This window comes from Microplitis mediator, chromosome 9 (assembly GCF_029852145.1).
Source record: "Microplitis mediator isolate UGA2020A chromosome 9, iyMicMedi2.1, whole genome shotgun sequence".
Classification (NCBI taxonomy): domain Eukaryota; kingdom Metazoa; phylum Arthropoda; class Insecta; order Hymenoptera; family Braconidae; genus Microplitis; species Microplitis mediator.
This window is the reverse complement of record NC_079977.1, coordinates 20,915,941-20,932,248: the sequence shown is the minus strand read 5'-3', so window position 1 is coordinate 20,932,248 and position 16,308 is coordinate 20,915,941. Positions and strand designations below refer to the sequence as shown.

Here is a 16,308-nt window from a genome sequence, read left to right as displayed (position 1 = left end):
AATTACGGCGTCATGGTATTCGTTTTAAACGTCTCTTAACAAACTATACAACGCTCCCTACAGTAGAGCGAAAAAAAAAAAAAACCAATAATCGTTAATTACAATTAATCAAAAAAAATTTTTATTCAAAGTACATCATGTTGGTACTCATTTTAAAGGAATTTTTATTTCCAACACATTAACACTAATTAAAATACATAATCATTGTAATAATTATGTCTTATTAATTCTATTTTTTCAATGAATAGACCACTGGTTTAACAGTTGGGTCGACTTGGCATGAGCCGCCGAAAAAAAACGAGCATTTCAATCCCCAACAACATTGGTCGGCAATCCCATAGCACTGAAACAATTAATTGCTTATTAATAAATTAAGTTTCATTTAAAAAGAAAAAAATCAATCGTAATAAATTAAATTTAAATACCGTAGAGCCCCAAGAAGAACAACTCTCAACAATAACAAATTCGTCGATCATTAAAATAATAATGGCCATCGCAAGTAAAATAACGGAATTTACTTTAGACATTTTTTTTTTTTTTATAACAGCGAAATAATTTTTTTACGGAAACTGACTTTCGTTAAGCTGCTGACGGTTTACTGATAAATTTTATTTAATGGCGATTAATTTTATACCCTAAGAGGGGTTTAAAATAACTTTAATTACATCGCCCGAGGCGGCGGGAATACCGGAAATTTAAAAAAAAGAAGAACGTACGGTTTTTTTTTTTTTGAGTTTTTATCAAAAAATTATATTTCGTCACCAATAAGTCGTAAAAAAATATAAAATCGTTTAATCAAGAAATCGCTTTACTACGTAATATAGTTTTTAAAGCTCATTGACCCGTGATTTTATTAATAAATTTTTAGATATCAATATTTGGTCTTTATTCTTAAAAAATAAAAATAGAAAAAATTTTTTTTTAACCGAAATAATCGATCAAGGTTCCCGGGTCGAAATCTCAAGTCTATTTTAATCGTACAAGTTTCCAAACCCTTTGAAGTCTCATTTACTGCCTAAAACGAGACCTGTTTTGAGCGTAGATGACGGTTTCGGGAAATAAATACGATTAAACCAGACCTGAGCAGTACCGTTTTAATCGTAAAGGTTATCAAGAGTTGTACCATTATTATTATTATTACGACTTATTATTGTTTTACGACTAACTTATGACCCACCTCAGACAAGATCCAAATATATCGGCCGTAGCGTAGGGGGTAAAGCGATAGTCTGGCGAGCGTTAGGTTGTGGGTTCGAATCTCGGGTAGGGCGAAAATATTTAACATTTTATATTTAATAAGTTAAGCGTATGTGTAATATCTAAGTGTGTAGTGTGATTATATCTCTATAAAATGAATAAAAGTCATCTCTCCTCCAACTACGATCCAGTGTAAAAAAAACATGATAGTTTTTTTTCATATTATGTATTCATCAATATTAATTTTAATGAAGCATTATATAATTATGATCAATACATAATACAACTAATAAAAAAATTTGGAAAATCCAAAAATGCACGCCTCGAAAGCTCATGTTATGTTTTTTTTTTAAAAGTTAAATTTCGAATAAAATTGAATATCCCGCTCTTTTCCCATAGAAATTTCCATGGTAAATATACGGTAATAAAAGTAAAAAAAAAAAATAAATAAGGAGAACATTCCTAATGAAAAATGGCGGCAGTGTGTGTTTGTTTACATGTAAGATTGCCGGTTTTAACCGTAATGATTTATTTTTAAAAAAACGAGAAGGCCTACAGTAGTGATTTTCGAAAGGAACCTTCTTTGCTTATTTCTGAAAATTTTGAAAAAAAAATTAAGTAGTTTCGTCAAGTCGTTCTCGAGATATCCGTACCACGCCGTTTTTTTTAACCACAGACTAATGGACGTCCACGATAAATTTTTTTTAATGAACTTTTTTTTATATTAATACATATTAGACAAATTAAAAAAAGTATCAGGATTATTTATTAGTGTTTCAGCTTTATATTGATGTGCTTTTCATAATGTGTAAGAGTAATAGAAAAAAAATATATGCACTTTAATGAGTGGAAATCGTGTGACCTTGACAGGTTGGTTATAAAGCACAACCTCTCCGCTTCGCTTCCGAGGCGTGCAATTATTGTTAGCAATTATAAATAATGTTATGCTATACAAATGAATAATTATAAAAAAAAAATATATGACCACAGTAGGATTCGAACCCGAGTCGCTAGGTATTTTCAAATGTAATATTACTATTAACTTCCCGCTAAGAAAATTAAAAATTTTCAAAAATTCGGGAGGTTATTAGTTTCGGTCCGATTTGCAAAAACCGAATTTCTATCAGATTTTGACGTTTTGAGGTTTTAGGAAGCTATCCTGACTAATTTCACGATGATGTCCGAGTGTATGTATGTGTGTACGTACGTATGTCTGTACGTATGTATGTATGTAAATATTCATAACTCTTGAACGGATGAACCGATTTTGATCTTTGAGGTGTCATTCGACGCGGCTTGTTTATATCTTGAAGCTGTAAAAATTTGAGCTTAATCGTTAGTGTGCGTTCGGAGATATTTCAAAAATAAAATTTTTTCAAAAATGTTTTATTGGGATAACTTTTAATTTGCTCAATGGATTGATTCCAAAATCTAATCAGCTCTAAAACTTTATAAGCCGCGTCTAATGCCACGTTAACCATCAAAATCGGTTCATTCGTTCAAGAGAAACCGTTGACGAAAGAATTCGAAAAAAATTTTTTTTCGGTTTTTTTGAAATTTCTCAAGAACGACTGGATAAATCAATTTTAAAATTTGATCAGCTTTAGAACTTGATAAAACACGTCGATTGCCACCCCAACCGTCTTAATCGGTCAATTCGTTTACGAGATATCGTTGATTAAAAAAATAGTGAAAAACGTTTTTTTTCGGATATCTACAAAAAAATTGAATCATTCGATTTCAAAATCTAATCAGCTCTAGAACTTAATAAACCACGTCGATTGCTACCTTAACCGTCTCAATCGGCCAATTCGTTTGAGACCCGGGTCAAAAATAAAACTTGATTCAGGCTCGCTTCGCCTTATTTTCTTTTGAATTTATCGATTTGCCGACGATTTTTTGATAAGATCTCGACTTTTTCGACTTAAATTTAATTCTTTTAAACTTTTTGAACTTTTTTCATCTTAGTTTCAACTTATTCGTCTTGTACATCATTATCAACAAAAAACGTTTATATTGTGATGAGTTATTCCCAATAGGAACAAAGTTACAGGCCACTATTTATCAAAAGTCATAGCCCTGATTAAACAACTGAATTCGATCGAATTAAACAGAATTAAATTTTTAATTCTACATGGTGAAAAATTTCCACTAAATTTTACTATGGGTGCATCGTAACGCTGGACTATAAGAAACTGGTACAAAATTTACAAGTGGCCCATAGTAAACGTATGCGCATAGGCCACAATCGTGTAATCTGCGCCTACGTTTACTATGGAACACTTGTAAATTTTGTACCAGTTTTCTTATAGTCCAGCGTTACGATGCACCCATAGTAAAATTTAGTGGAAATTTTTCACCGTGTATTTAATTCAGATAAATTCTGTTAATTCGGTAGCTAACTTACAAATGAATTCTGTCTTATTCGGCAGGGAAACCAGAATCTGTCCAAATTAAAACGAATATGAATTATTCTATTCGGTTTAATTCTGATTAATTCTCCAATTTCTGGTTCTGAATCCGAATTAAACTGAATTAAAACGAATTTGAAATTTTTAAATCGGTTTTGTTCTGTTCGATTCAAATTCAAATTTTCAATTAATTTGAATTCTGTTTTGCAGAATTCGACAGAATATCACAGAATTAAAATTTTTAATTCGGTCGAATTCAGTTGTTTAATCAGGGAGACAGCCTTTTCTCCACCTAATCCTAATATGGATCTGAACTCAAAAAATAAATTTTTCTCAGGAGTTTTTCCGGTTTTTCCTATTAGAGGGCATTATAATGAACAAAAAACGTTTCTATTGTGTTGAGTTATTCCCAACAGAAAAAAAATTACGGGCCGCTTTTTATAAAAAGACTTGGACAGATCCTCATTTAAGTCATAAGTCAAAAATAAAAATTTTTCCTGGGGTTTTTTCTGGTTTTTCCTCACAGAGGAAATTTCATTTTCATTTTTTTTTATGATCCTGAAGTTAGCAGACATTTAAAAATTTTTGAATTTTCGTTTTGCAATAAATTAATTGTAAAAAAATAATATAAAAATATGCACATGTAAAAAGTTTTAAAAACTACAGGTGCAATTTTTTCAAATATTTTTTTTTTTAATATTTTATTGTCTAGAAAAAAATCCAAAAATTATTAGACTTCTGCTAACTTCAGTATCATTTTTTTTTTTCATTATAAAATAAACGCGTAGTAATTTTCACTTAAATTATTTATCGTCATATAAAAATCATGCAATCGAATATTTTTCAATTTGGCGCAGATTTCATAGCACCCGAATTTTCCTAAAAAAAAATTCATTTAAAAAAAACAATCGATTTTCCCTCTTCGAAAAATAAAAAACAAAAATTTTCTTCCATTTTCCAAAAAATTGAAAAATTTCTAAAAAACAAAAATTCAATTTTCAATTCGAATTAATTTTCCCAATTTTCTAAGTTTCCAATTTTCCAGAACTCAGTAATTTTTTATCCACAAAATTTAAATACCGCAACTTTTATTTCAAAATCCGACTTTTTTCCCCTAAAAAAAAAGTCTCGAACATTCCAGCGCCTACTCCATCTTTCCCCCACTTTCGAAAATTCTCTTGTTCCAGAACTTTCGTCTCTTATTATCACCAACTCGGCCATTTTCTCTTTCCCCTGGCTCTCAACTCCCACTGGCTATTCAAATATTCCCGCGCGCATGCGCCCGAACTCACGGGATCTGCGTACCGACTAGAGAACCAAGTTCACAAAAATCCAATTCCAGTTGCATCATACACGTGAAATAAATCAGTTTCCGGTTAATACGCATTAATATTACCGCGATTCCATTAATAAATAAATAATTAATCGTCTAATTAATAACTTAATTAATTTTTAAAATCCCAAGTTACGGAATTTAAAAAATTTTAAAAAATGTTGGCGGCATCGAAAATATTTTCTCGTACATTCTCACGCGTCGACACTAAAAGCCGACATTTTACTACAATCTTACGAAACGTGAGTAAAATTTATTCATATTTCATTAATTATTTACTGTATTTACCTCTAATTACTCGGTAATTAATTTCATTCTTTTATTTTATTTTTTAAAATTTTAATTTACGCGCCGGGAATTTTTTTTCCCGAAATTATTTCTTGCACTTTTTTATGCAATTACGCTAATTACTGTAATTATTACTGCCGTTAATTACATAAAAATATTTAAAAATTTAATTGAAATTTTGAAAATTTCCATTCAAAATTTTTTTAAATTTTTAAATTAATTTTTTACACTTTTGAGGTTAGAAAATTTAAAATCGATTTTTTTTTAATTATTACGCGTAATGTAATTAATTTTTGTAATGAGACCGAGTAATTGGAGGCGAAAATTTGGGTGGGGAAAATGGGGCATAATTTTTTTGGATTTTAATATTTTTTTTTTATTTTAGTCGGCTGTGTCCTCGCTGAGTGCACGTGAACGTTACGATGCTCAGTACAGATACAAGTGAGTAATTGATCATTATTTTAAATTTTTAAAAATTTCAGACGTAATTTTTTATGATCCTGAAGTTAGCAGACAATTAAAAATTTTTTGATTTTATTTTGAACATTTAAATTTAAAAAAAAAAAAAATCAAAAAATGCACATGTAGAAAATTCAAAAATCTACAGGTGCAATTTTTTCAATTTTTTTTTTCTATAATTTACTGTCTAAAATAAAATCCAAAAATTATCAGACGTCGGCTAACTTCAGGATCATAATTTTTTGTGATCCTGACGTTGGCCGACGTCTGATAATTTTTAGATTTTTTTTAAATCGACAAATCATAAAAAAAAAATTTTTTAATAAATTGCACTTAAAGTTTTTTGAATTTTCTACATGTGCATTTTTTTTTTTTTTTTTTTTTTTGTAATCGAATGTTGAAAATAAAAATCAAAAAATTGCTGATTGTTAATTTCAGTTTCATACTTCAGGGTCATAAGTTAGCAGACAATTAAAAATTTTTGGATTTTTTTTGAGCTATTGAATTTGAAGAAAAAAAAAAAAAAAAAAATGCACTTGTAGGAAATTTAAAAGAGTACAAGTGCAATTTTTTTAAATATTTTTTTTTTCATTATTTATGGTTCAAAAAAAATTCAAAAAACTATTAGACGTCGGCTTATTATGATCCAGAAGTTAAGAGACAATCGGAAATTTTCGGATTTTTTTTTTTACTGGAGAATTACCAAAAAAAAAAAAACTAAAAATATGCACATGTAGAAAATTTAAAAAACTGTAGGTGCAATTTTTTCAAATATTTTTTTTTTATAATTTATTGGCTGAAAAAATCCAAAAACTATCAGATGTCTGCTAACCAGTATCACAATTTTTTAAATTTGTTTTGAGAGAATAAATTTAAAAAAATTTTGTTTATTATTTAATTAGAAATTAATGATAGAAAATTGAATCGTGAAATTTAATCATTAAAATAATTTAATTGATTAATAATAATTAATAATTTATGTTATAAAGAGAGTAAGGAAAATTTTATTCCAGTGGTATCTTTATGATAAAATTAGTTGATGTTATTAAAATTGGTATCGTTGTAAAGGTCGTGACTTAAATTTGTGGCTTTTCATGGTTCAAACTCTTTTTTATTGCCAAGTGTCCAGATAAATAAAATTATCGATATCATTCGAAATAAATTTAAATTGCGCGGCAAAAAAAGACGATCGTATTTATTTTCTTTAAATAAATTAATATTTTAATTATTCTGCCACTTAATTATAGATCAATCTCACTCAATATATATTTATATATATCTACATATATATCGCTGTTGTCTATATTATTAAGAGAGAATAAAAAAAATCAAGTCCATGGGATGTCTCTGCGATAATAAAAATAAAAAAAATGAAATTTGGTATCAGCGAAAGGTCTCGAGTTAAATTTGTGCCTTTTCATAGTTTCAGATCTTTTACGCGACTGCCAGTTCAATGTCTTGACGTTTTATAAATAATTATTAATATATATAGAAATTTGTCCGGCAAAAGATGTCGCTGGGATTTTATAAAATTAGTGAGATAAAAATAAATAAATATTTTGAGAGCAGACAGTTAATTTTCGAGTATCAATTAAAGACATCAGCCCTTGGGCGAACCCTCAGAAGTAAATGACTTTTGTCGTGTCTTTAATCGCAGTTTATATATTTTATAAATAAAATATATCAGACGACTAATAAAAAAAATTTGACCATGTTGATTTTTTTTTCGAATCCCATGATTGTAAAATTATCGAAATCAATGAGTTTGGGAATTAATTACCCGATTTGTCTGAGTAAACTTCAATGATAATAAAAACAAATAAAATACATGAGTCAATTAGTAAAATTTTAATAAACAAATAAATCAAAATTTTTTATAAATTTGCTATCAATACTCAGTCACCCACCGACTACAGGTTGCTCATTTATTATCATTATTCACTGTCATTGTTATCATAAATATGCGTAACAATTTTTGCATGACCAATTTCACTGATATCTTTAATCAATTCAATTTTTTAATTAAAAAATAATTCAAATTTTCAAAGACTCCCAATTATTTCCCTCAAAAATTAAGATAATTAAATGCGTAATCCGGTCATTAGAAAGGAAATTCCCAGACCTACAAAATCGATCCTAAGTCAAATTTGCGTAAAATCGATCGTTAAGAAGATAACAAAATTTTTAAATTTACCATTCGGGTATTTATTTTTACTGAGGAAAAAAATGCTCTTCCGGCTGTAACTTAAAAAAAAAGCGTTTTTGAGATTTTTTCAAAAAGACCAAACTTGTAGTCCATTAAATTTCCTTTCTCAAGACCACCTATAACATTTATTTATCTCATATATTTACCAAGATATGACTTATCAAAGTTATCTTAATTTTTTGGTATTTGGAAATTTTTATAAAATTGATTTTTTTTTTTTTTTTAAAGATCCGATGGAGTCAAAGGTGCAGTTATTGGTATTGATTTGGGTACCACTTTTTCTTGTGTTGCTGTTATGGAGGGCAAACAAGCCAAAGTTATTGAAAATGCCGAAGGATCTCGTACTACTCCATCTTACGTCGCATTTACAAAAGGTAATTTTATTACGCAGCAATCGAAACTCTTTACAAATCACTAATTATTTTTCTGATCACTAAAAGAAATTTTAATAAGAAAATCCCATGTAATTTTTAATTTTTTAAATATTTTTTAATTTCTTATTTAACGAAAATCGATTATTTTCGTTTGAAATTTTTTTCGAAAAAAAAATGAGACTCATATTCTGAAAGTACATAAAATTCCCCGTAAAATGAGTACCCACAAGACTATAATCCAAAAAAGTCATTATTACGTAATTACTTGATTAATTAATCAATTAAAAATGACATTTAATTTTTTTTACACAAATATATCGATGTGACTACTCATTTTACAGAGAATTTAATGAGCTATTAAACCATGCCATCAATTCGAAAGAAAAAGAATTTCCACTGATTATTTTCCAAAAATTGATTTTTGAAAACTATAATTTTTGATATGATGCTTATTATTTTTCGTCTCGGATTTAATTATGACGAAAATAAATGACTGATCAAAAGTAAAACTCATTCGTACAATTAATTTTTCAAAAAACAAAAAAAAATTTAAAATATCAGTATTTTGAGTTTCAAAATTTTTTTATTAAAAAACAAATTTCACATCTTTGAACTCCATAAATTTTCCTGTAATATGAGTACCCACAATCCCACATTTTAATAAAAATATGACTATTTATTTATTTTGAAAATTAAATAATTTTTTTTTTTTTTTTCAAATCAAAAATTTTTTTTTTAAACCTAGTGATGTGGGTACTCATTTTACTCGTCTCCACGTTTTCTATACATCCTTACAATTTTTTATCAAAAAAAAACTAATTATTTCTGATTAATACAAGTATGACCATTTTGCCCACTTGTAATTATTTTGCTTTAAACATATCCATGTGGGTACTCATTTTACTTGTCTCCACGTTTTCTATACACCCCTACAATTTTTGATCGAAAAAAAATTAATTATCCATTATAAATATAAGTATGACCATTTTACCCACTTGCAATTATTTTGTTCTAAACCTAGTGATGTGGGTACTCATTTCACTCGTCTCCACATTTTCTGAACATCCCTACAATTTTTGATTTAAAAAAATATTATTTATCCATCATAAATATGAGTATGACCATTTTGCCCAGTTGTAATTTTTCCGCTTCAAACATATCGATGTGGGTACTTAAACTCCAGCAAATTTCCTTTGGAATTCAATGGTACCCACAAAAATTGAAAATATTTAGACTCTGAATAATAATAATAATTTATTTCAGAGGGTGAACGATTAGTTGGTATGCCAGCTAAAAGACAAGCTGTTACTAATTCAGCAAACACATTTTACGCCACGAAACGTTTGATCGGCCGTAAATTTGATGACGCGGAGGTCAAAAAAGAGATGTAAGTTATAAAAAATAAAATTTTTAAATTGAAATATTAATGACTTTTTTTAATTAAACAGGAAAACAGTTTCTTATAAAATAGTTAAGGCATCGAATGGTGATGCATGGGTACAAGGAAGCGATGGTAAAATGTACTCACCAAGTCAAATAGGTGCATTCATTCTGATGAAAATGAAAGAAACAGCAGAAGCATATTTAAATACTCCAGTTAAAAATGCAGTAGTTACAGTACCGGCTTATTTCAATGACTCCCAACGTCAAGCGACAAAAGATGCTGGACAGATTTCTGGTTTAAATGTACTACGTGTTATTAATGAACCAACTGCTGCTGCTCTAGCCTATGGAATGGACAAAACTGAAGATAAAATGTAAGTTTTTTATTTTTCGTACGTAATAAGTTGGCTTTTATTGTTACAGTTTAATTGGGGGATAAAATTGGTAGTGGACTCGAGTTCGTGATGCGATTTCATGAAGTTTGAGTACCCACATCAATATCTTCTGATCAAGTTATTTATAATCAAATTTTTCAAAAAAATTTATCAGTAATTTTGAATCAAAATTTTATAGTTTGACTCTCGGCTTGTGGGTACTCATTCTATGGGGAATTTTATCGAGTATTTCGATATCGCATTCATTTTTGAAGAATAGAAATTTGATATTTTTGAAATTTATTATTTTTCAAAAATTTGAGTTCAAAGTTATGAGACTTGTATTTTTATACTCACGATTAAATTCCATGAAGTTTGAGTACCCACACCACTATATTTCAACCCAACAAAAACTACTCATATTTATATATATTATAATATATATGAAAAATGATTTCTTCGTAATATATTGTTGTGGGTACTCATTTTACGGGGAATTTTATCGAGTATTTCGATATCGCATTCATTTTTGAAAAATCGAAATTTGATATTTTTGAAATTTTTTATTTTTCAAAAATTTGAGTTCAAAGTTATGAGACTTATATTTTTATAATCAGGTTCAAATTCCATGAAGTTTGAGTACCCACACCACTATATTTTAATCCGACAAAAACTACTCATATTTATATATATTATAATATATATGAAAAATGACTTCTTCGTAATATATCGTTGTGGGTACTCATTCAACGCGGAATTTTATTACAAATTCAAATATCCTATTTATTTTTTTCCAAAAAAATTTTTACTACAAATAATACTAAAAATTACCTCATTTACTATTGAAATGATGCTCATTATTTTTCGTCTCGGATTTAAAAGTGACGATAAAAATAATCTGATCAATAATTATAAGTAGTTTTCTTTTTATTGTTTTTATTTTCTTTGTGTAAAATTAAACAAATTTTTTTTTAGTATCGCAGTCTACGATCTTGGTGGCGGTACCTTCGATATCTCGATCCTGGAAATCCAGAAGGGAGTTTTCGAAGTAAAATCAACTAACGGTGACACATTTTTGGGAGGTGAAGATTTTGATAACGCGATAGTTAATTTCTTGGCGTCCGAATTCAAAAAAGACCAGGGATTGGATGTAACCAAAGACGCAATGGCGATGCAGAGATTGAAAGAGGCAGCAGAAAAAGCAAAAATCGAGTTATCTAGCTCGCAACAAACTGACATTAATTTGCCGTATTTGACCATGGACTCAAGTGGACCAAAACATTTGAACCTCAAATTGTCCCGCAGTAAATTTGAAAGTCTCGTTGGTGATTTGATAAAACGCACGATACAGCCGTGCCAGAAAGCGCTCACTGACGCGGAAGTGGCCAAGTCTGACATTGGTGAAGTTTTGTTGGTCGGTGGTATGACCCGAGTACCAAAAGTTCAGTCGACGGTACAGGAAATCTTTGGCAGACAACCATCGCGAGCTGTCAATCCTGACGAGGCTGTTGCTGTTGGAGCTGCGATCCAGGGTGGAGTTTTGGCTGGTGACGTCACTGATGTCTTGCTATTGGATGTTACTCCATTGTCTTTAGGTAATTTTTTTAATTGAAAAAAAATTTTTTTTTATATCGATATATATCGAAGTTTGGGGTTCGATATATCGAAGATTGGTTGTCGATAATTCATTGTTAAGATGATCAAGAATAGGTATTCGATTTTATAAGCGAAATATCGATTTTTACAGAATCGATATATCGAAGATTGAGGTTCGATATATCGAAATTTTAAATTTAAATGTCAATGTCGAGGTGTAAAAAATTTTGTTTATGGATTTTTCGAGATATCGATATTTATTAAATTGATATATCGAAGTTTGAGGTTCGATATATCGAAGTTTAAAGTTCGATATATCGAATTTTGAAATTCAATTGACAATTTCAAAATTTTAATAATTTGAATTATGTAATTTTTTCGAAATATCGATATTTATGATATCGATATATCGAATTTTAAAGTTCGATACACCTATAGTTAGGAATTCGATGTATCGATTGTAGAAAATTCGGTATTTTAACATTAAAAGAATTATTCTGAAAACTTGGAATATCGACAGGAAAAAATCGAAGTATCGATATCAAATAATCGATAATCGAAAACTTCGATATATAGAGTGGTACAAACTCGATATATTGTATTCTTAAAACTTAAAATAATATCGACAGTAAAAACAATAAAAAATATCGATATATCGATAATCGAAATTACGGTAATCGATATATTTTTTTAAAATGATGTGTAGACTAATCTTCTCTCTGACTACAGAATGAAGTCAAAAACTACGAATTTTACCTGAAAAAAAAAATTAATTTTCAAATTTTCAAAATCCCATTTTTCAAAAATTAAAAATAAATTTTTTTTTTTTAATTTTCCAGGTATCGAAACACTTGGTGGAGTATTCACACGTTTGATCTCCCGTAACACGACAATTCCAACCAAAAAATCCCAAGTATTCTCAACGGCAGCTGACGGCCAAACGCAAGTTGAAATCAAAGTCCATCAGGGTGAGCGTGAAATGGCCAATGACAACAAATTATTGGGACAATTTACTCTCGTCGGTATTCCACCAGCACCACGTGGAGTTCCACAGATCGAAGTGACCTTTGACATCGACGCCAACGGTATTGTTCACGTCTCGGCTCGCGACAAGGGCACGGGCAAAGAACAGCAGATCGTTATCCAATCAAGCGGTGGACTGAGCAAGGATGAGATCGAAAATATGGTCAAGAAAGCAGAACAGTACGCCAAAGAAGATCGCATTAAGAAGGAACGCGTTGAGGCTGTTAATCAAGCGGAGGGTATTGTTCACGACACAGAAGCTAAAATGGAGGAATTCAAGGCACAATTACCCAGCGAGGAGTGCGATAAATTGCGTGAATTGATTAGTAAAGTTAAGGAAATGTTGGATAACAAAGACAACACTGACCCAGAAGACATTAAGAAACAAACTAATGAGTTACAACAAGCCAGTTTGAAATTATTCGAGATGGCATACAAAAAGGTACTTTAAAAAAAAATTTAGATAAATAATCGAAATTTCGATACGTCGATACTTTTTCGATAATCGATATTAAAATCGATATATCGATACTTTTTCGATAATCGATATTCAAATCGATATATCGATACTTTTTCGATAATCGATATTCAAATCGACATATCGATACTTTTTTATATATCGATATCCAAATCGATGTATCGATTTTCGAATCGATGTATCGATTTTCGAATCGATATTTAACTCGATATATCGATACTTTTTGGATATATTGATCCTTTTCGTTATATCGATATCTAAATCGATGTATCGATATTCAAATCGATATATCGATATTTAACTCGATATATCGATCCTTTTTCGAAATATCGATATTCCAATTGATATATCGATATTTAAATCGATATATTGAAATTTAATTTGATAGATTGATATTTAATTCGATACATTGATATTCAATTCGATACATTGATATTCAATTCGATACATTGATATTCAATTCGATACATCGATATTATATTCGATATGTAATTCACCTAAACGAATCTTGAACTAATATATCGTTATTCAATTCGCCATATCGATATGCAATTCGATTTATCGATATTTAATTCGATATATCGATGTGTGATTCGATTGATTGATAGTTAATTCGACACTTCGATATTTAGTTTGATGTATCGATCTGAAGTTTGGTACATCAATTTTTATTACGATGTATCGATACCTTCTTTCATATCTCGATACTTGATTCGATATATCGATATTCTATTTGACTAATCGATTTCCCTTTTATTTACCGATATTAAATTCAATCAAACGTGAGTGGAACGCATCGATATATTATTCGATCTATCGATTCAGTACAATGTATCGATATCAGTTTCGATTTATCGTTAATAGAGTGTATCGATACTAAGTTCAAAATATCAAGTCTTATTTCGATTTATCGATATTTAATTTAATTAATCGACTCATTCCGATAGATCGATACTTTTTATGAATGAATACATCGACTAATCGATTTTTAGTGTATTAGGTCAATATAAAATCGCGATATATCAAGAATTATCGCAATCGATTGATTCTTAACACGATATATCAATCTTGACTTCGATATATCGATATATTTATTTCGATATATCGATATATTTATTTCGATATATCGATATATTTTTTTCGATATATCGATATATTTTTTTTCGATATATCGATATATTTTTTTCGATATATCGATATATTTTTTTCGATATATCGAACTAGATTAATTTTAACTTCCGGTTACCGAAAATTTAAAAAAATCAGTTTTTTTTACAAAAAAAAAATTAATCTCTACTTCCGCCTTTAATTTTTTTTTTTAATTAATTAATTAAATTCTAATTGATTAAAATTAATTTCCAGATGGCAGCCGAGCGTGAAGGACAAAACCAAAACCAAGATCAATCGAGTGAAGGCGAACAGAAAAAAGAAGACAAAAACTAAATTTAATTAATTAATCGTCCTATTAATTAATTAATTGTAATTCATAGAATTCTTAATCATAATTTTTTTTTTCTTTTTTTACATTTCATCACCGTTACCGTTCCACCTTTTGTACTTGGAAAAAAAAAATCCCATAGTTAAATCCTTACAAGTAATTTATAAAAAAATAATTAATAATAATCATATTATTAAAGGCTAATTATTTTTTACTGAATCAAAATTTTTTTTTAAATTAGAATTGACAAAAAAAATGCTTAATAATTAGAATTATTATTAGATTATTTTTTTATTTGCGTGAATGTTGGATCAAAAATTTATTAATATAATTAATTAATTGCAACAACATAAAAATATATAGAATGAGACAAAAACTTTTTTTTAATAATAATAAATGTATATTGTGTATATAATGTTTAAGGCATTTAATGTTTAAAGAAAAACAATAAAATAGTTGGTAATAATAATTAACGGCTTAGTTAATAAATAATTGTAAAAATTTATTAAATTACGTAGTATATTTTTATTCTTGACATAATTCCCTGTAGTTTGAGTACCCACATGACCGTATTCTGATTATAAAAAATATTAGTCATATATATGAGCTATGAAATATATGAAAAATGACTATTTCAAAATCTAGCGTTGTGGGTACTCATTTTACGCAGAATTTTGACAACTTTAAGAAAATCATACTCTTCTTTCCTTAAAAAAAATTTTGGACCCAAATCAACTGGAAAATAACGTTAATAATTATAGTTATTTTTAATTTTTATTACCCATCATTTATAAAAGCAAAATCGATAGCATAATCGGCTTCCTCTCATAATTCCCTGTAGTTTGAGTACCCACATGACCGCATTCTGATTATAAAAAGAATTAGTCATATATATGAGCTATGAAATATATGAAAAATGACTATTTAAAAATATAGCGATGTGGGTACTCATTTTACGCAGAATTTTGACAACTTTAACAAAATCATACTTGTATTTCCTTAAAAAAATTGCTGTCCCTTAATCAACTAGATATAATATTGAATAATTATGATTATCTTTAATTTTTATTAAAGACTAATCAAAAATGTAAAATCAATAGCTTGTTGGTGTTCCTGATATAATTCGCTGTAGTTTGAGTACCCACATCACTATATTTCAGCCCGATAAAAACTTCTCATATTTATATATACTATAAAATATATGAAAAATGACTTGTTTATAAAATATCATTGTGGGTACTCATTTCACGCGGAATTTTATCAACTCTAACAAAATTATATTTTTGTTTTTATCAAAAGATTTTTTCCGCAAATCAAGTTGGAAAAATAATTAATGATTATAATTATCTTCAATGTTTATAAAATATTAATCGAAAGTGTAAAATCAATAGCTTATCGGTGTTCCTGATATAATTCCCTGTAGTTTGAGTACCCACATCACTATATTTCAGCCCGATAAAAACTGCTCATATTTATATATACTATAAAATATATGAAAAATGACTTTTTTATAATATGTCATTGTGGGTACTCATTTTACGCAGAATTTCATCACAAAATCAAATATCCTATTTATTTTATTCTCAAAAAATTGTGACTCCAAATATTCCCTAAAAAAACTATTTTTTAAATTTTTTAATTCAAAATCCCTCTTTTCGCTCAGATTCAAAATCATCAAAAAACATTCCTACTAATTTATTATTCCTTATCATTGACATTTTCCAAAATTCATATCTTTTCCCTTTCCC

The 16,308-nt window shown here is 28.5% G+C and overlaps 1 protein-coding gene across 1 annotated transcript; it reads left to right on the top strand.

Moving 5' to 3' along the window:
- The first annotated feature begins 4,925 nt into the window (after window positions 1–4,925).
- Window positions 4,926–14,935, top strand: LOC130674331 (heat shock 70 kDa protein cognate 5). The gene is made up of 8 exons (XM_057479630.1): window positions 4,926–5,183; window positions 5,615–5,670; window positions 8,123–8,268; window positions 9,532–9,655; window positions 9,717–10,025; window positions 11,001–11,620; window positions 12,461–13,086; window positions 14,485–14,935. Exons 1-8 carry the CDS (start codon window positions 5,100–5,102, stop codon window positions 14,563–14,565), a joined length of 2,046 nt encoding a protein of 681 aa, XP_057335613.1. The 5' UTR covers window positions 4,926–5,099; the 3' UTR covers window positions 14,566–14,935.
- The last annotated feature ends 1,373 nt before the right edge of the window (window positions 14,936–16,308 follow it).